General features: G+C 41.8%; 2 protein-coding genes across 2 annotated transcripts; both read left to right on the plus strand.

Moving 5' to 3' along the window:
• The first annotated feature begins 5,747 nt into the window (after positions 1-5,747).
• On the plus strand, positions 5,748-6,704 carry LOC113160383 (olfactory receptor 146-like). The gene has a single exon (XM_026357605.1). The coding sequence runs from the start codon at positions 5,766-5,768 to the stop codon at positions 6,702-6,704; it is 939 nt and encodes a 312-aa protein (XP_026213390.1). The 5' UTR covers positions 5,748-5,765.
• Positions 6,705-13,960: 7,256 nt separating this feature from the next.
• LOC113160384 (olfactory receptor 146-like) lies at positions 13,961-14,902 on the plus strand. The gene has a single exon (XM_026357606.1). It carries the CDS (start codon positions 13,964-13,966, stop codon positions 14,900-14,902), a length of 939 nt encoding a protein of 312 aa, XP_026213391.1. The 5' UTR covers positions 13,961-13,963.
• Positions 14,903-21,945: the final 7,043 nt, after the last annotated feature.

Below are 21,945 nucleotides of genomic sequence, written 5' to 3' on the forward strand. Positions count from 1 at the left end.
GAAAATGTTTTTAGAAATGTTATGGTTTTTGCTGTCTTGTCTTTTTTCTGACAAACATGAAATGGGTTAGATTCAAACTTAAAGTGAGATAATGTATGTATTACTATATTGTTAGTAGTTGTGAACTTTTAGTTTGACATGATTTCTCCAACCTCTCAGGAAATCATTGTCTTGGATTTTACAAGCCCATATATTCATATATCAGCTCTGTCACCTACAAATTTGTAAACACATTTTTGTGGCAGACATAATGAAATTATATTCATGTTCTGATGTAATGTGATTTTTGAATGCTTTTTAGACAGTTGGATAAATACTTTATAATTCTGAAAGGAAAATTCCAGGGTTGCAGTATCCATTACATGTATCCAACGCATGAGAACACAGTGCCATAAAAAGATAGTTGGGGTGGATGGATAATCTATAATGTGTGGAAATGGCAAACTGCAGAAACAACTTTGACAACTAGTGTCAAATTTGTCCATTATTGTTCGAAGTGCCTTGTATACACACAAAGCAAACTGGCCAATATTTAAGCAAAAAGCGTTTTAGTTAAGGTGAGAGAGGAACTGTGGTTTGGCTTATTGTTAATAAAGACTGCTGTGAAACTCTAAGACTAAATATTTTGATGGAAATGAAAACTGAATATTGCAAATCAGATTTTTTGATATCAAAAAATATATTTCTGGGATCAGTCTATTGATATATTCATTGTATGTGCAACTCATGAAATTTGCATCATCATAATGTCACTGTGATACCAGATGCAAGGATAAACTCCTGCTGTTAAAAAATAGGACTTCTGGTCGCCAAATGGAGGGGTGGGTTTGAATCCCACTTCTGACACTAATCTTTATAGTGGATCAATAGTGTATGTCATTATTTTAATGTAAGACATAATGTGGTTGCTCTTGTGTTCCATGTTTAATTTGTGGTTGCAGTTAAGTTGTATAGATACGTGATTTTAGGAGATTGCGTTAAATTACTTATAGTAAATGTTTATTAAATATAGTGCCCTCAGTAATAATTGCCTCTGTATTCCAAGATTTCAGACTCTCAAGTTTTGTAAATAATGGCTCAAATTAGATGGCAAAAGGGCCGGAGCCAGTAGCAGCCCTGTTGCAAAAAAACAGTGGTTAAAGTGTACATTCTCAGATTTTACTGAATGATATTTCTGATAGATTTTGGTTCATGTAGATATTAAATTTGAGTTATTACCCGTGTGCATCAGTTCCAGTGTACAGTAATGTTTGTGACTCTGGTAATGCTCAGCCTCTTAGTACTACTGCCATGTTAAGGTCATGCTTGTTTTTGGGGGCCAGTCTCCAAATTTTTAACTTCCGCATAGAAAAGACACATTCAACTGGGTTCAGAGACTGACATGGACACTCAAGATTAGTTTGTTTCTATTGTTGTTGTCTTTTTGTTTTGTATGATTTGATTGAATTGTCAGTGTTACAGAAAACATTAAGTCCAGATTTGGAAACAGTAATGATAAGCTGATAGCTATTTTATTCCCTGCAGTTGATTTCTTTTGATTGATGTTTACATTCACGGAACAAACCATTCAATTCAATTCAATTCAATTTTATTTGTAGAGCGCTTTTTACAATTGACATTGTCACAAAGCAGCTTTACACAACCAAAGAGCAGTACATGAACAGTGTATGTGTATGAGTCATAATAATCTGATTCACAGTCAGATAAAGTTTGAGGTGAATGTATATTTAGTGTAGTGCAGCAGGGACTCTGGCAGGACTAATTATGAGGAGCCCTCATCTCTGTGTTTCCTTCTGAACCCACCCTTTTAGTTAGGCTGTCATAATTAGTCCTGCCGGAGTCCCTGCTGCACTACACTAAATATACATTCACCTCAAACTTTATCTGACTGTGAATACAACTAACTGCAATCTCTCCTCTTCTCTCTCTTTCCCTCTCCCTCTCTCTTTTCCCTCTTCCTGTCTCTCTGTCGAGCTACACGTCATTCCACCCTTTGCCCTCTGGACCTGTCTGACTCGTCCTGATGCCCAACTTCTGGCTGGAGATCTCGTCGCCTGGATCCACCGTTTGCCCTTTGGGATGCGTTTGGAGACTGGATTGGTCACAAGCTACTATGATGTCGGTCCCGGCCTCGGCGGACGTCGGAAGCTGTTTCTTGGAGGTCTCGACTCAACGCTCGATAGTCAAGGAATGGAACAAGTCTGCCTGCAATAACTAACTGGACTCCACATTAACTTAAAGACATTAACTGTTATACTGGACTGCTGCCTACACAGCATGTAATCACCCATATGAGGATGGGTTCCCTGTTGAGTCTGGTTCCTCTCAAGGTTTCTTCCTGTTGCCTTCTCAGGGAGTTTTTCCTTGCCACTGTCGCCCTCGGCTTGCTCATCAGGGACAATCACATTATTATGACTCATACACATACACTGTTCATGTACTGTTCTTTGGTTGTGTAAAGCTGCTTTGTGACAATGTCAATTGTAAAAAGCGCTCTACAAATAAAATTGAATTGAATTGAATTAATTATGACAGCCTAACTAAAAGGGTGGGTTCAGAAGAAAACACAGACATGAGGGCGCACTGGGATGTAGAGCAACCAAACACTTCACCATCAACAAACCCGAGTGATCAGTGAGAGTTGGGAAGACAGCATCTAAACATACCAGTTCACCATAATGCTCTACGTCCATGAGTCCTTCCCAGATCTATTTACTCAAATGCTTGACTAAATAAATAGGTTTTCAGCCTAGACTTAAACACTGAGACTGTGTCTGAGTCCCGAACGCTATTTGGAAGGCTATTCCATAACTTTGGGGCTTTGTAAGAAAAAGCTCTGCCCCCAGCTGTAGTTTTCATGACACGAGGTACTGACAGGCAGCCAGCATCCTTTGAGCGAAGTAGGCGTGGTGGATCATAAGACACTAGCAGTTCACTTAGATACTGCGGTGCAAGACCATTTAATGCTTTAAATGTCAAAAGTAGTATTTTAAAATCAATGCGAAATTTCACGGGGAGCCAATGAAGTGTAGATAAGATAGGCGAGATGTGATCGTATCTTCTGGTTCTAGTGAGGACTCTCGCTGCTGCATTCTGAACTAACTGAAGCTTGTTTATGCACCTGGTTGAACAGCCAGACAGTAAGGCATTACAGTAGTCCAACCTAGAGGTGATGAAAGCATGGACTAATTTTTCTGCATCATTTAGTGACAAAATATTCCTTATCTTGGCAATATTTCTGAGGTGAAAGAAAGCTGTCCTGGTGACATTATCTACATGAGCTTCAAATGAAAGACTGGAATCTAGAATCACACCAAGGTCTTTGACTGTTGCACTAGATGTAACGGAAAGGCCATCTAGAGTTACGGTGTGGTCTAACATCTTGCTTCTAGCTGCAGATGATCCTATAACTAGTACTTCTGTCTTATCAGGATTTAGCAGAAGGAAGTTAATTACCATCCAGTCTCGTATATCCTTTACACATCGCTCAACTTTATTAAGCAGTTTGATCTCATCTGGTTTTGATGAAACATATAACTGTGTGTCGTCAGCATAACAATGAAAGTTAATACCATGTTTACGGATAATGTTGCCCAGAGGAAGCATGTAGAGGGAAAAAAGCAGGGGGCCTAAAACTGAACCCTGTGGAACACCAAACTCCACTGGAGAGCATGTGGAGTAATCGCCATTTAGATCTACATACTGATAACGATCAGTCAAATAGGACCTAAGCCAGGAGAGGGCCGTTCCCCTAATTCCAACAACATTTTCTAGTCTGTGAAGGAGAATACTATGGTCAATGGTGTCGAAAGCTGCACTGAGATCGAGTAGCACAAGCATAGAGACACTACCCTGATCAGCGGCCAATAGGAGGTCATTTACTACTTTAACAAGGGCCGTCTCTGTGCTGTGATGAGGCCTAAATCCTGACTGATAGAGTTCGTGTATGTTATTTCTATAAAGATACGAGGATAGCTGCCCAGCTACTGTCTTTTCGAGAATCTTAGAGATAAAGGGGAGGTTTGATATCGGCCTGTAATTGGACAGCTGACAAGGGTCGAGATCAGGTTTCTTGATTAGCGGTTTAATAACTGCTAATTTAAAACACTTTGGGACATACCCACAGCTGAGTGAGGAATTTATGATTGTCAGCAGGGGTTCTATTATTTCTGGCACTATCTGTTTTAGAAAGTGTGTCGGTATAGGGTCTAATGTACAGGTTGAAGATTTTGCAGAAGAGATGAGTGAAATTAGTTCATTCTCTTCAAGAGGAGTAAAGTAATCTAGGTACTGATCTGCTGAGGTTAGCTCGTCACCTGCGTCAACTAAATTGTCTGGTTTTAAAGCTTGAATTTTCTGCTACAAACTAACAAAATATCCACAACATATTAAAAACACACTGTACTACTGTTATATTATAGGTCACTCTTTCCTCTGTTTCTCATGAAATGTTGATCCAGTCAGATCACTGCCTGGTTCATCTTCTTCCAACTTACAGACAGCAACTGAAATCTTCCAAGCCTGTGGCCAAGATATTTAGGAAATGGCTCAATGAGGCCAAACTGGAACTACAAGCCTGCTTCAAATGCACTGACTAGGGTGTTTTTGAAGTTGCAGCTACAGACCTGCATGTACTAACAACATATACACAACATGTTATGTGATCTTTTTTGTATACATGTACGCCCTCTATGATTTCTTTTTGACCAACTGGCCTACATCTTCACCCACATCTCTGGAACTGTGTGAAGTGCCCCTGTGCTTCAAACGCTCTACAATCATCCCAATCCCCAACAAACTCAACATAAAAGTACTCAATGACTACAGGCCTACCCCTCCGATGCCTGTGCTGACAAATAACATTGAAATGACTCCCCCTCAGAAAATCACAGGCCCCCCAGGTGTGATAAGAAAAACTGGTAAATGGACTCTGCAGTAAGTATGGATATGCAGTGTACCAACTCAATGCCCCTGTAACATGAGTAAGGATACTGTTTACAATCAGATCAATCATGACAGGATGCTGCTGTTACAGTTGACATGAGGACTGAGGGAATCTGGGTCAAGTGTCAACACTATAATAAGTGGAGAATGATAGTCATAGCTATAGCCTATTTGTCTAGATCACAAAAGTGCAGACTTCTGTCACCTCTATCATCAATAGTGTAACATGACTGTTGTCAGACTTAGGTTGTGGCTGGACCAAGCCGCTCTGTGTACATTAAAAGTGTTCTAGATCTCTGAAAGCTGTGTGGGTTTGTCTTTGATGGAGGAAAGAAATTGTACACAGCTGATTGTGATCACTTCTCAAGTTCATTAATTAGTTGAATATTCTTGTAATCTGTCTATTGACAGCCTCTACAGCCACCAACTTGATATCTTGAGGTCACATTGCACAATTCCTCCCCAGATGGCAAAATCTCCTTATAAAGGCTGAGTCTGTGGGTTTCTGGCAGAAGATGGGCTGCTGAGTGTTTGGTAACTACACGCATGATAAAAGAAATAAAAGGTAATAATGTATTTTTTTAATGATTTAATCACTGAATCGTTTCCAGCATGTGTAAGTTTTATGAATTATCAATTATCATTCTCTTTCTACTGATTTTTACAAATAAAGAATTTTCACTTTAAATATTCACTCACTGTGTTAAAAAATGTATCTACTTTGTTAACATTTGCTCACGGATATCTTGTATCCGGGTTGGAAATGCCTAACTGTATGTGACAAATCAACATTCCTATTTTGTTTCTATTGTTTCAGGTTAATGGAAAACTACACATTCAACAGCTTTACGCTCCAGCTGGAGGGTTTGAAAGTCACAGAGGATTATATGTACCCTGTGTTTTTCTTTTTGTTTTTCTCCTACCTATTTATTATATTAGTCAATGTAGGCATTCTAGTCCTGGTTTGCATTGACAAAAGTCTCCACCAGCCTATGTATCTCATCTTTTGCAACCTGCCATTCAATGATATATTTGCAAGCACTGTCTTGGTTCCTCGTTTCCTCATAGACATGTTAAAGTCCCCCTCTGAACGCCTTATAAGTTATTATGAGTGTGTGGTCCAAGCTTTCACTACACACTTGTCTGGTACCACTGCCCACACTGTGCTCATGATTATGGCCTTTGACAGATATGTGGCCATCTGCAATCCACTGCGCTACGCTGTGATAATGAGCAATAAAATGGTGATTAAGCTGACGGTTTCTGCCTGGGGAGTGGCTTTTGTTTTGGTTGCAATTCTACTTGGTCTGACTGTACGACTGAACCGATGCAGGACTCTGATCACTAATCCTTACTGTGACAATGCCTCCCTGTTTAAACTGTCCTGTGAAGATGTGTTTGTTAATAATATCTATGGCCTCATTTTCACTGTGGTGCTGTTCACTGGTTCTATAGGCAGCATGGTTCTCACCTATTCTAAAATTACAGTCGTGTGTTTGACCAGTAAAAACAAGTCTCTGAACGGCAAAGCTTTAAAGACCTGTAGCACTCATCTCTTTGTGTATCTTGTTTTGTCCTTGTCTGGACTACTCATTATTATTCTGCATCGGTTCCCTCAGTACTCAGACTACAGAAAACTTTCTGCCATTGTGGGTCATATTGTTACTGGCAGCCTCAACCCAATTATTTATGGTGTGCAGTCTCAAGAAATACGGAAATTCATATCAAAGTTGTTACACTCCAGAAAGATTTTATCATAATTATAATGTAGAGAAAATGAGTTTTTAGAAACATTTAGTAATTAAGGAGAAATGTTGTGGTCTTTGCTGTTTTTCCCCAATGTTTGAGCTTTGCTTTTTCTTCCCTCTTCAAATCAGGATCCTAAAACACCTGCTAAATTCCTGTCACTTTCCCTATCCCTCAATGAATTTGTTGTATTCTACTAACTGTAATAAATGTTTTGAGCTGTTTAATATTGTTTAGGTCTGTATGTACAGTTTTATCCTTCATTTGGATGGAGAGCTACAGTGACTCCTAAAGACAAAACACTTATTAGTGAAAGCACTATTGCAAAAACATAAAAAATGCATACAAAAGTAACGTTTTTGAGGATGTTGATTGATTAGTTTGTTGTCAGAACCACTTCCGATATTTATCTTGCACTCCAAGGCACATTCCAAAAAAAATAAAAATATATTCCAACACCAAAACTTAAACATCAGACATCAGAAACACAGTTACAGTACTGATGTTCAGTGGTAATTACTGTGGACCTAAACTCAGCAGTTAACGAAAATGAAAAACAAATTACCTCTTCAGTCTAACTTGTGAAACTCTAAATCTTAAAACTAGACCAGCGTTCATCTCACCTGTGCCACCCTTGAGTGTGTACATCATCCTGTTATCCGCTGTCATCATCAATGCTTTAATCTATATTAGGAAGTAAATAAAAGAAATGCAGACAGGAAATTGCTTAATTTGAACAGTGTGTTTTTTGGACCCAGCCAGGGAGAATTCCATTAGGCCATCAAATAAGAAGAAGCTACAAAGGAAAACTAGGACTAAAAAAAAGACAACCGGTGTCTGTAAAACATTGTACACCAAAATAAGCAGACAAGACTTCTGCCCCACACACACACACACACACTATCATTATGATGATCATGTCAAGTCATGTAATATTAGAAACTAACCACCACGTGATGTCACTCACCAGTGACAACATTCAAAACAATGTTGAAAATGATTGTTATACTCAGATGACAGATTCTGTAGCTGTAATAAAGTTCCCAAAGAACCCATTTTGAAGTCTCCTTAAGATTTCTGATCTTACATTTGGGGACAGGAACCATTACTGCATCCTTTCATACTTTTGGTACATGCTGTGCCTTTAAGGCAGGGGTGTCAAACTCAATTGCACAGGGGGCCAAAATCCAAAACACACTTTAGGTTGCGGGCCGAACAGGATAAACATTTATTGAACACACTAAAACTAAACTTATAAAACCTAACTTTTTTTTTTTAACATAAATATGAATTAAAACAGACAGGAATATTATTACGGAATAAATTAACTCAAACCTTAAATAAATTATAATATTTAGCTCTCCATAAAAATATATCCTGTCTAAATTATACAAGTTAGAAATAAAGTAAACGTTAAAAGAACATTCAAATTCATTTTATATAAAAAAAATACATTTACATTTTAAATATCCCAAAAGATTTTGCTCTCCATAAAAATATATCCTGTCAAAATTATACAAATTCAAATTATGAACATGCTGCATAACAAAACCTGGAAATATAAATAAAATTTGTGCTTTTCAGCAATAACAAATCAAATCATTCAGTTGTCTTTGCTCTTCAGTCATTTTATCAGAGCTGGACGTGAGACGGCGACGATGACCTCAGCCTCGACCCGCCTGGGAACCGGACTCGAGCAGTGGCGATGGCGGCTGCAGGGACTGGAGCACCAGCTGAGACCAGAGCAGCGGTGACTGCAGCAACCAAGGTAGCTGCAACTGCAGCGACAGCTGAAGAACCAGGAACAGTGACATGAACTGGAGCCGGATCCGTGACAGGAACTGGAGCCGGATCCATGACCAAAGCAGCCTGGGCTGCTGGACTGACAAAAATGGCATCGGGGGCTGGCTGAGAGTACTGGAGGAGGGGAGCACATGGTGCTGGCTAGGCGGGGCAGATAAACAAATCCCTTGCATGAAGGGAGTCAGAGCAGACATCACAGCATCTTTAAGACACTGAAACTCTGGATATGTCATCAAGTATTCCTTGTTCACAAAAGGCGTTGATGGCTACCCTGCAAAGTGCCTCAAAACACTCCAGGCCTGCTTCTGAGTGCAGCCAACCAACCAAATGCTCCGCACTACAACACAGGTCCAAATATTCCACCTCCAGGATATCCGCCAGGCCCCCATAGCACACAAAACACGGACTGGGGGGGGGGGAGTGCGAAGCGACCAGTGGTGGAATGTGACAATTCCATGGTCGCGATAATGGCTGGTTTGTTCGAAAACACGGTGGGTAAACACAAACAAAACCACAACCTGACATACAAAGTAACAGCGAAAAACTACGCACTAAGGTGGACAAGAAACTAACGGACAAACGAGATGTACAAAGTAAAAAAAACAAAATCACTGCGGAAGGCAGGCAAACGGGAACAAACATACAAAGTAAACAAGATAAAGTAACAATGAAAAATACACCGCATAAGGCAGGCAACTTACAAACATAAACTCACAAACAAAACTAGGGTCAAACGAACGAAGCACAGTCCAGGGCGAAAAACAAACAGAGTCCCGAGTGTCCAAAAAGAGTGAGTGACAAACTGACAAACAAGTGGCATGGATCCAGGAATCGTGTGCATGAGTGAGCATGAAAGATGACAACAAACCAGCACTGGACTGAGGGGTGCCTGTAAAATGGAGGAAGTAACAGGTGAAATGAATGAGTCAATTAGTCCGGCAGTGGGTGGAGAATGGGGGAAGAGGAAGTCCATATGTGGGTGTGGCAGGAGGGTGAGACACAGAACAGAAACAAAACAAAACCCACAGACAGGGGCAGAGGGAGGAACTGTAAAAGGACGCCATCTTTTTTTGGCAACAAAGTTTATGTTTGGTGTGAGGTTCGAGTCGCATGTAGACGGAGCTGGGGGGAATGGAGTGAAGAAACTGTGCGGGTCCTGCAGTGTTGTACTTTACCTTCACTCATTTACACTGCAGCTCAATCAGCTCCATCTGAATCTGCACAGGTGAAGTTTCCACATCGACAGAAAAATTCTTTTTTTGTTTGTCAAAGTCACCAAAGCGCAGTGAGAACTCAGTGCGCAGTGCGCCCACTTATCAGCAAAGTGCATATTCGGGAACACTGACTTCAACATCACTTGGCATCCTGAGGACTAGCTTCACGATAACTTGCAGCATCATACTTACCCCAAACTTGATTAACGCGGGAAGTGTTCGGCAAGGCAGCTGAAGCACTGCATTATGGGATCCGTAGTTTATTGTGTTACCAGCACTTCATATCGCCGGACCATTAATAACAATAATATATAAAATGATATCGCGGGCCCGATATAATTACACGCCGGGCTGGATGTGGCCCGCGGGCCTTGAGTTGACACATATGCTTTAAGGATTTGTTAAATATATATGTAAAAACAAGACTCCCTTGCACAGATTTTAAGCAGGTGGCTATAATTGTTGTCTGACCCATGACTGATTTTTACTTTTGTCAAGTGGAAAATATTTTCAACATCTTTTTGGTATGTCAAAGATGTTGAAAATATTTTCCATTTGACAAAAGTCAAAAAAGTCAAGTTGGGTCTGTATTTAGCACTGTGTTGAATAAATATGGACATACAAGGTTGACTTTTATGAACTCTTCATGTTTATTCTGTACAGGTGCTGGAGACACATTTTTAAAACTTTAGCTGTGTCATGTTGGGAAACTGTCCCCCATTTTCATCACTGTGTGTTTGTGTTGCCACAGTTGCCAGTAATGACAACAATGGCAGTTCTTAATGAAGTCCACTGTGAGCTGCTTCACATCAAAACACTTACCAACAGTTTCTGATGGTAATTAGTCCTCTGGTAGCAAAGAGAGGACCAGAAATAGATGATAACACAAGGCTCCTGGAGTCAACAGGGTCTCACTTCCCTGTCAAAGTGTAATGAACCACTGGGTGATTATTACATACTATGAAAATAATATTTTTGAAATTTGCTGGTGGCTAAACAACTTTAATGGACATAGCATTGCACTAATTTTAATGGTTACCCACAGCTTTTTAAATGTAGGGACTCCATAACCTTTCTTCGAGAAAGGTTATGGAGAAAATTCACTTCAATAAAAAAAACAATTGGATGGAGCTTGGTTATGACTATCCCTCTGATTACAGCCGTTGTGCTAATGCAACAATACCCACATTCTATACCCATTTCTGTAGTGCACTCACTGAGTGTATGAATTGCACAAATAGAGCTCATTGAGCTGTTTGTGTTATAAAATACATAACATAAACCAGCATATTGCAACAAGAGTATCACTGTCATATCTCACAAATACATACATGTGTCACCACAGAAGGTGTAAACATAGGAACAGTAGTCTAGACTGCAGACTGGATTACCTGCAGAGAGGTTGAATAACTCCCTGAACGACTTACTGTTATTTTTAAATCTATTAACCTGCTGGTCACTGGAAACACCTGGGAGCACTAAAGCCACTAGGACACTCACTACAGCCCAGTAAAAGGACAAGTATACAAAAACCACAGTACACCCATGCACAAGGCTGTTACGATTCCTTCCTTCATCCCTGTGTGTTGGATTTGTTTTTGTTTTGTCACTCCCTCTCCTGTCACTTCCTGTTTGCCCATACTTGGACTTCCCCTTCCTCCACTCGCCAGACTCGTTAATCATGGATTTATTTTACCCATTAGTCTCCGTCCCTTCATAAGCTCCCCTCAGTCTTCCACTCATCGCTGGTTTGTTGGATTTCTTTTGCATCCCAAAAGTTTGTAGTTTGTGTATTTTTGTGCATTGAATGTTTTGTTGGTACTTTGTATGTCTGGTTTATGGTTTTGTTTGCATTTTCTACCATGTTTCAGGTCTCTTTTGGTTGTTACTTTATTAGTGTTTGTTTGTTAGATCCCTTTTCTCATTAGTTCCCCGTGTCCCCTGTATTTGAACCTTATTATTATTATTATTATTATTATTATTATTATTATTATTAATAAACCCTTTTTTGTTCGTACTTGTTTGCCCTGTTTGTAACACAAGGCAACATTGTGCAAATCGTCAGATAATGTACACTGCCAATGTTTTTACTTACACGTACAGTGGCAAGAAAAACTTTGCGAACCTTTTGGAATTTCATGGTTTTCTGCATTAATCTGTCATAAAATGTGCTCTGATCTTGATCTACAGTAAGTCACAACAATACAAAAACACAGTCTGTTTAAAATAATAGTACACAAACATGATATGTTATCATGTTTTTATTGAACATAACATGTAAACATTCACAGTGCAGGGTGGAACAAGTATGTGAACCTTTGGACTTAATAACTGGTTGACCCTTCAGCAGCAACCAAACGTTTCTTGTAGTTGCAGATCAGACCTGCACAACGATCTGGAGTCATTTTGGACCACTCCTCTTCACAAATCTATTTCAGTGTAGTAATATTCTTGGGATGTCTGGTGTGAATGGCTCTCTTAAGGTCATGCCACAGCATTTCAATCAGGTTGAGGTCAGGACTCTGACTGGGCCACTCCAGAAAGTGTATTTTGTTCTGTTGAAGTTATTCTTTTGTTGAATTACTTGCTTTGGATCATTGTTCCGTTGCATCACCCATCCTCTGTGGAGCTTCAGTTGGGGACAGATGGTCTTACGTTTTCCTGCAAAATGTCTTGATAAACTCTGAAATAAATTTTTCCATCAATGACAACAATCCGTCCAGGCCCTGAGTCAGCAAAGCAGCCCCAAACCATGATGCTCCCTCCACCATGTTTTACAGTGGTGATGAGGTTTTGATGTTTTTTTCTCCACACATAGTGTTGTGTGTTTTTTAACAACTCAATTTTGGTTTCATCTGTCCACAGAATATTTTGCCAGTAGTGCTGTGGAACATCCAGGTGCTCTTTTGCAAACTTCAAACGTGCTGTGATATTTTTTTTGGACAGCAATGGCTTCCTCCGTGGTGTCCTCCCATGTACTTTAATATTTACTGTATATATATACTTTTTAATATTTTCCTTATTGTAGGTGTGTCAACAAAAAATGCCAGAGATTTCTGTAAGTCTTTAGCTGACACTCTGTGATTCTTCTTTACCTCATTCAGCATTCTGCGCTGTGCTCTTGCAATCATATTTACAGGACGACCACGCCTAGGGAGAGTAGCAACAGTGCTGAACTTTCTCCATTTGTGGACAGTCTGTCTTACCGTGGACACATAAATATCAAGGCTTTTGGAGATACTTTTCTAACCCTTTCCAACTTCATGCAAGTCAACAATTCTTGATCGTAGATCTTCTGTGAGCTCTTTTCTTCGAGACATGGTTCACATCAGGCAGTGCTTCTTGAAACCAGTAAACCCAAGACTGGTGTGTGTTTTTAAAGGGCAGGACAGCTTTCAGCAACACAAGGTTGGCTCTTGGAGAAGTCATTAGGCTAGAGGTTCACATACTTTTTCCACGCTGCACTGTGAATGTTTACACGTTATGTTCAATAAAAACATGAAAACATATAATATTTGTGTACTATTATTTTAAGCAGACTGTGTTTTTCTATTGTTGTGACTTAGATGAAGATCAGGGCACATTCTATGACCAATTAATGCAGAAAACCATGAAATAGTTAATTCATATAGTGTCCTGGTGGATTCACTGCTCACAGTTGAATTCATAAGCATTGATCCATCTTTGTTTAATTATATTAATTCAGGCTTTAAAAATGCAGGATGGTCACAAATCATGAGGACAGTGGGCGAGAACATGTTTGTCATTAATGGACCTCAACAACTGCTTTTGTTGTCTCTAAATCCTCAGTGATGCTCAGCTGATTATGACTGGTAACCCTCTTCAATGAGTTTAGCATTCTTGCCTATCCTTGTCTGTTGACAGTCTCTATGGCCACCAATTTGTTATCTTGATTGTCACATTGTGCAATAGCTCCCCAGATGAGAAATTGTCTTCATAAAAACTGAGACAGAGTTCGTGGTCTTCTGGCAGAAAGCGAACCGTTGAATTTTTGGTAACTACTGTACCGATATGAGAAGAAAATAAAAGGTAATATTTGAATGCTTAAAATGATTTAATTCCTAATCCAGTTTCAATATGTGAAGCTGTTAAACTATTGAAAGTAACATTCTCTGAACTATCTACTTTTAGTTAATTCAATTTGGCGAAATTTCGTATCTTGTATCCGAGTTGGAAAGACCCAACTGTATGTGACAGGTAAAAATTCCTACTTTGTTTTTCCTTGTTTTAGGTTGATGGAAAACTACACATTCAACAGCTTTACCCTGCAGCTGGAGGGGTTAAACGTCTCAGATGATTCCACATACCCTGTCTTCTTCTTCTTCTTCTTCTTCTACCTGTTTGTTATATTAGTCAATGTAAGCATTCTAGTCCTGGTTTGCATTGACAAAAGCCTCCACCAGCCCATGTACCTCCTGTTTTGCAACCTGCCGGTCAACGACATAATTGGAAACTCTATCATGGTGCCTCGTTTGCTCATAGATATGTTGAGGCCCCCCTCTGAACGCCTTATAAGTTATTATGAGTGTGTGGTCCAAGCTTTCACTACACACTTGTCTGGTACCACTGCCCACACTGTGCTCATGATTATGGCCTTTGACAGATATGTGGCCATCTGCAATCCACTGCGCTACGCTGTGATAATGAGCAATAAAATGGTGATTAAGCTGACGGTTTCTGCCTGGGGAGTGGCTTTTGTTTTGGTTGCAATTCTGCTTGGTCTGACTGTACGACTGAACCGATGCAGGACTCTCATCACAAATTCTCACTGTGACAATGCCTCCCTGTTTAAACTGTCCTGTGAAGATGTGTTTGTTAATAATATCTATGGCCTCATTTTCACTGTGTTGCTGTTCACTGGTTCTATAGGCAGCATGGTTCTCACCTATTCTAAAATTACAGTCGTGTGTTTGACCAGTAAAACGAAATCTTTAAATAGCAAAGCTTTGAAGACCTGCAGCACTCATCTCTTTATATATTTAATTATGTTCTTATGTGGACTGCTTATCATCGTCTTGCATCGGTTCCCTCAATATTCAAACTACAGAAAACTTTCTTCCATTGTGGGTCATATAATCCCTGGCTGCCTCAATCCTATTATTTATGGCATGCAGTCCAGAGAAATAAGAAAATTCATATCAAAATTGTTTCAGTGCAGAAAGCTTTCACCATAATTATTATTTTAAATACAACAGGTTTAAAAAAAAAACACTTAATTGGGAAGGAATGTTGTGGTCTTTGCTGTTTTTCTACAAATGAAGTAGGTCAGATACATGTATACCAATATGTTGTCAATAATATTAATATGTAGTATGCTGACATTTTAATTTCAGATTTCTACTTCTTTTTACATTATTACTCCACATGGGCACATGTGAAACATGTTTTACTTTAAAATCTTGTGTGGATATCTGCTATGTTTTATGCAGGTTGTGCTGTAGCACTATGTGCAACAATAATAAGGTAAATTAGGATGATTTTTTACTTTTCTTACCCCTATTTTAAAGTCAGAGATTACATTTTTCCTGAAAAAAGGTAAAAACTGGATATGAAAACACATGGGATGTTTTTATCAGAGGTTTTGATGAGTTACATTAAAGATTCTCTCAGCCTTTTTAAGGCCTTGCTGTTGACCCTTTCCTAAAAACTAAAAATATTTTCAAAAAGTGCCAATGATTTGACCTGAAAATCAAAGTATATAAAAATGGTCACAAGTCTCCCATTTTTTACAGAGTGTTTCAAAAGGAGGTGGATGTGAGTAATGGGGGTTCCAGGAATTACAAGCTGCAGTCCTGAGTCCAGAGCTCCATGTAAGGTTAGGGTTAGGGTTTAGGCAAGAAAAGCACTTGAGGCATTTGCTTTATATTTTATTACAGATGTGTGTGAAGTGCCTGAACCTAATCATTAAAAATGTTGATAATGTTGGAGTCACAAATCTAGATGTTGAACTGCATGATTAGATATTGGAATGGATTAGAAAACAGGATGTTGTAGATAAACCTTGCACGCTCAGTCAACTCACTTTCAATATTTAAAATACTGCTGAAAACAGAACTCCTCCGCATCATCCTTTGCACTTCTCTCTCGTACTCACATCTCTTGAAACAGAAACACTTTTTTGATAGTACTTTGCTTTTTCTCCTTGACTTAGATTTTGTTTGCTTGCCTTTTTCCTCACTTGTAAGTCGCTGTAAATGTACATGTCTTTCTGTGTCTGTCCAGATCCTCTCTTTTGAATTTCACTTTTATACTTTAATTGTTTGGGAACCAATGACACAAATCCTTGCAGTTTTACAAATGGAACATTTTCCCTTTCTTGTTGGATACAAGGCTTCAGCCGCACAACAATCAATGGTTGCTGTGGTCCATTTTTTCTCTTCATACATTTTAAATAGGACACATATGGACATGCAGGCCACACATTCTGTGTCTATAAAGCTAACTCAGAATGTAGGGGAGGGAGCTGTCAGACAGTGTCAGGAGTTTAGTAGGACCAATAATAAGGCCGAAGCAATCCACTCAGTTCAGTGAGTTTATTGTGACACACAAACAAAAACAACAGCGAAACCTTCAGCTGAGTCGTGAACATAGTCTTTTCATAGATTAAACACAAAAAGGAGTCCATAGGAATACCTGGAGTAATCAACGTCCTTGAAACATAGAGTCCAAACATTCATTCATTTTCATCCGCTTATCCAGGGCCAGGTCGCGGGGGGAGCAGCTTAAGCAGAGATGCCCAGACTTCCCTCTCCCTAGACACCTCCTCCAGCTCTTCCTGGGGGACACCGAGGCGTTCCCAGGCCAGTCGAGAGACATAGTCCCTCCAACGTGTCCTGGGTCTTCCCCGGGGCCTCCGCCCGGTGGGACAGGACCGGAAAACCTCCCCTACGAGGCGTCCCGGGGGCATCCGAAACAGATGCCACCTCAACTGGCCCCTCTCGATGCAGAGGAGCAGTGGCTCTACTCCGAGCTCCTCCCGGGTGACTGAGCTCCTCACCCTATCTCTAAGGGTGCGCCCAGCCACCCTACGGAGGAAACTCATTTCGGCCGCTTGTATCCGCGACCTTGTCCTTTCGGTCATGACCCAAAGCTCATGACCATAGGTGAGGGTAGGAACGTAGACTGACCGGTAAATCGAGAGCTTTGCCTTTCGGCTCAGCTCCTTTTTCACCACGACGGACCGGTACACCGACCGCATTACTGCTGCCGATGCACCAATCCGTCTGTCAATCTCACGCTCCCTTTTTCCCTCACTCATGAACAAGACCCCAAGATACTTAAACTCCTCCACTTGAGGGAGGATCTCCCCCCCCAACCTGGAGGGTGCAAGCCACCTTTTTCCGGTTGAGAACCATGGCCTCGGACTTGGAGGTGCTGATTCTCATCCCAGCCCCTCCACACTCGGCTGCAAACCGCCCCAGTGCCTGCTGGAGGTCCTGGTCTGATGAGGCCAACAGGACAACATCATCTGCAAAAAGCAGAGATGAAATCCTGTGATCCCCAAACCGGATTCCCTCCGACCCCTGGCTGCGCCTAGAAATCCTGTCCATAAAAATAATGAACAGGATCGGTGACAAAGGACAGCCCTGTCGGAGTCCAACGTGCACCGGGAACAAGTCTGACTTACTGCCGGCAATGTGAACCAAGCTCCTACTCCGGTCATACAAGGACCGAACGGCCCTTAACAAAGGGTCCTGAATCCCGTATTCCTGAAGTACCCCCCACAGGATGCCATGAGGGACACGGTCAAATGCCTTCTCCAAGTCCACAAAACACACGTAGACTGGATGGGCGAACTCCCATGAACCCTCGAGCACCCTAGCAAGAGTATGGAGCTGGTCCAGTGTTCCACGGCCAGGACGAAAACCGCATTGTTCCTCCTGGATCCGAGGTTCGACTAGCGGCCTAACTCTCCTCTCCAGCACTCTGGAATAGACTTTCCCAGGGAGGCTGAGGAGTGTGATCCCCCTATAGTTGGAACACACCCTCCGGTCCCCCTTTTTAAAAAGAGGAACCACCACCCCGGTCTGCCAGTCCAGGGGTACTGTCCCTAATCTCCCCGCGATGCTGCAAAGGCGTGTCAACCAAGACAGCCCTACAACATCCAGAGACTTAAGGTACTCAGGGCGAATTTCATCCACCCCTGGTGCCTTGCCACCGAGGAGCTTACTGACTACCTCGGTGACTTCGACCAGGGAAATGGACGAGTCAACCTCTGAGTCCCCAGCCTCTGCTTCCTCAACAGAAGGCGTGTCGACGGGGTTGAGGAGATCCTCAAAGTATTCCTTCCACCGTCCTACAATGTCCCCAGTCGAAGTCAGCAGCTCCCCACCTCCACTGTAAACAGTGTTGGCAGAAAACTGCTTTCCCCTTCTGAGGCGCCGGACGGTTTGCCAGAATTTCCTTGAGGCAGACCGATAGTCCTCCTCCATGGCCTCGCCCAACTTTTCCCAGGTCCGAGTTTTTGCCTCTGCGGCCGATACCCACGGCCCTACGGCCACAGCTCCGAACAGCCGCATTGACAATGGAGGTGGAAAACATGGTCCACTCGGACTCAATGTCTCCAGGCTCCCTCGGGACCTGATTGTAGCTCTCCCGGAGGTGGGAGTTGAAGACCTCTCTGACAGAGGGTTCCACCAGACGTTCCCAACAGACCCTCACAATACGTTTGGGTCTGCCAGGTCTATCCAGCTCCCTCCTCCGCCATCGGATCCAACTCACCACCAGGTGGTGATCAGTTGACAGCTCAGCCCCCCTCTTCCCCCGAGTGTCCAAGACATATGGTCGGAGGTCAGATGACACAACCACAAAGTCGATCATAGACCTCCGATCTAGGGTGTCCTGGTGCCACGTGCACTGATGGACACCCTTATGCTTGAACATGGTGTTCGTTATGGACAAACTGTGACTAGCACAGAAGTCCAATAACAAAACACCACTCTGGTTCAGATCAGGGAGGCCGTTCCTCCCAATTACGCCCCCCCAGGTATCACTGTCATTGTCCACGTGGGCGTTGAAATCCCCCAGTAGGACGACAGAGTCCCCAGTCGGAGCACCTTCCAGTACCCCTTCCAGAGACCCTATGAAAGCTGGGTACTCTACACCGCTATTTGGCCCGTAGGCACAAACAACGGTGAGAGACCTCTCCCCTACCCGAAGGCGCAGGGAAACAACTCTCTCATCCACTGGGGAAAACTCCAACACATGGCACCTGAGCTGGGGGGCTATAAGCAAGCCCACACCTGCCCGCCGCCTCTCACCATGGGCAACTCCAGAGTAGAAGAGAGTCCAACCTCTCTCAAGGAGTTGTGTTCCAGAGCCCAGACTATCTCTAGCCGGTACCGCTCAACCTCCAACACAAGTTCAGGCTCCTTTCCACCCAGTGAGGTGACATTCCATGTCCCAATCGCCAGGTTCCTTGTCCAGGGATTGGGTCGTTGAGGCACCTCCCCACGGCTGCCACCCAATCCACACTGTACCGGCACCTTATGCTCCTTCCTGCGGGTGGTGGGCCTACAGGAAGTCGGTCCCACATCGCTCCTTCGGGCTGAGCCACCAAGCGCTCGCCTACGTGCCCCAACCCCGGGCCTGGCTCCAGGGTGGGGCCCCGGTGATGCCGATCCGGGTGACGTAATAGTCCTTGATTTAATTTTCATCATAAGGGGTTTGTGAACTGCTCTTAGTCTGGCCCGTCGCCAAGGCAAACAGGTCCTAGAGTCCAAACATGAAGCTCCAATAGGAAATCCACACATAATCCAAAAGATAATCCAATGAAAAACTCCGGTTTACAACAAAAACACAAACCGGGAAAAAATGTCACAGTCCATAATCCAAAGCAACAATCCATAAAACAAAGTGCACAGCCATCGAGTACCTTAAGTCCTGCACACAAGGCTGTAATGAGAGGCAAAAGAAGAGTTTGTTTCTTGTCTCAATCCAACAAACGATCTGGCAACAGGTGTGTGGAACACTGCAGGTAAAAAACCCTCCAGTTTACAACAGGTGCAATCAATCAATTGTCTTAACGAATGTCAAGCTGCTGCACGAACACCACACCGCCCGGAAATGGGACGTTCAAAATAAGAGGCCAGACTGAAAGGTAGGCGGCAGATCCTCACAGACAGGAAGTAGCTGCTACCAATGGAGTTCAGACCGGTTGCTTTATGGAGTTCCAACGATTTACTACTAACTTTAACCATTAAATTAACTTTTCTGTTTAACACTGAGCCAAACAAGAAAATGTAAGGGCACTTTGAATGAAAGGTCTGTAAAACAATGTCATCAGAGTTCTGTCAACCTGAAACTTTGTAGACCGAAAACACATTGTGGACTTTTCTTGAACACTGTGTTTAGACTTTGGTTCAAATGACAGTTTGTCAGTTTTGGTGCCCAGGTATTTAGAGGACAAAATCTGGTGCATTACATCTAAAATCAATAAATGTCCTTAGTTCTAGTTACATTCAACTCAAGGAAGGATTCAGAGCAGCACTGACCTTTCTAGTTAATTTCTCAAATTATTTCATTAGCAGTGAGGTTCATGCTACAGGCCTATAATCATTCAGTGACCTCGGGTGGGAGAGCTTAGCAACAGGAACCACTGTCGATCCTTTCCACAGAGTCTGCACCCTTTACTGGCTGAGGGACAGATGTATGTGAAAATGTGACCAAGCTGCTCATTCCTCTCAGTTAGACTGTTAATGGCAACAGTACCAGGACTTGCTCTAGCTTTGCAGCACTTAAAACTCTGCACAACCTGTTGTTCCATAAAGACAGGGCTTGTGTGAAAAGAACTGATCCAAAATATTCTTCAGAGCAGCATTGTGTGATAACGCCTCTTTGTTCAAGCTGTCCTGTGAAAATATTATTGTCAGGATATGACCTCATTTGTGCAGTGGGTACCATGTGCATGTCAATGTGCAGCCTAATGCTCAGGTGGAACAAGCTCCAAACTGCAACATGCTACAGACCTGTACCACCAACTTGGCCATCTACATTATTTGATTACTTTAGTCAGGCATTGCAATAATATTAGATTGATATCAGCAATGATTTAATTGCAATTTCTGTTGTCCTGCTGTAAGACATGCTGTGGATGTTCTTGCACATCTTTTTCGAGCTCTATTACTGTAATGTCTGCTATGTACATAAGGAAATATCATCAAGAAATGTCATTATCCAGTCAGATGTTTCAGCTTCAATGAAATGTAACACAAAAATCAATCATGAGGTTCAGAAAAGCAGCACATTGTGCTTTTAGTGGGCTTTAAAATAAAAAAGACCACTCTTTAGTTCAGTCAGAGGAGGAACTGAAACAACACAGATGTTCAGGGAGTGCACTGAGCTGAGAACACTGTGTTAAAGATGTAATCATAACTAAGTTAACTCAAGTGAAGGATGTACTGAGACGACTGTACTAGTCAAGTGAAGATGAATGAAACTAGAAAACCACGGAGATCAGACTCCTCAGGGCTACAGGTGGAGGTTGAGCTTATAGAGCTGCTTTGTGAGCAGCACCACCCAGTCACCTAATAAAAGTGTCCACTCCTCGTCTGACCTGGTGGAGGTGGGGGAAGCTCATATTAACAGAAGTAAACCTGACACACACTCATTTGAATGATGTTTTCCTCTGTTCACTGAATGTTGAATGCTCTGTATCACTGATGTGTTGTTGACTGATGACTTTGATTGTAAGACGATGGTAAACCACAAAAGAAACCAAAACAACAAGGAATCTGTGGTGTTTTACACTAAACTCAGTGTTTGGAAGAACTTCACATTATATAAATGAGACTTGCTGTATAGTTTTAGAGGTGCTCAGTATTTCATCAGTTTCTACTTGTACATGAATATTGGTTCTCCAGTAGAACCTTGTGATGTCAGTTTTAATATTTTTATATAGCTTGGTAGTTGTATTTTCCTAATTAGAGAAAACGTAGAAACCAAATTTGAAATGATCTCCAACGGTTGGTTTAAGTTCAGTAGAACCTCTACACTGCTGAAACATTTATGTGATGGCTTTATTACACTGTGTGTACTCACAATGTAGTTTTTGTCATTTATTTTTGCATTTTTTTACTTGTTGCTTTCTATCCTGGATCTCCTCTCATTTACCAGCTCATCAATTATTACTGTTTGTGTTCTGCTTATTTATAACATGACAGATGATTTAGAGAACAGATGTAACACTAAACTCTCTCCAGGATCGTCCCTCTGCAGT

Source organism: Anabas testudineus, chromosome 10, assembly GCF_900324465.2.
Source record: "Anabas testudineus chromosome 10, fAnaTes1.2, whole genome shotgun sequence".
Classification (NCBI taxonomy): domain Eukaryota; kingdom Metazoa; phylum Chordata; class Actinopteri; order Anabantiformes; family Anabantidae; genus Anabas; species Anabas testudineus.

Bases quoted from the DNA above. Each gene is read 5' to 3' on its own strand.
- LOC113160383 (XM_026357605.1), top strand. From the start codon at position 5,766: ATGGAAAACTACACATTCAACAGCTTTACGCTCCAGCTGGAGGGTTTG.
- LOC113160384 (XM_026357606.1), top strand. From the start codon at position 13,964: ATGGAAAACTACACATTCAACAGCTTTACCCTGCAGCTGGAGGGGTTA.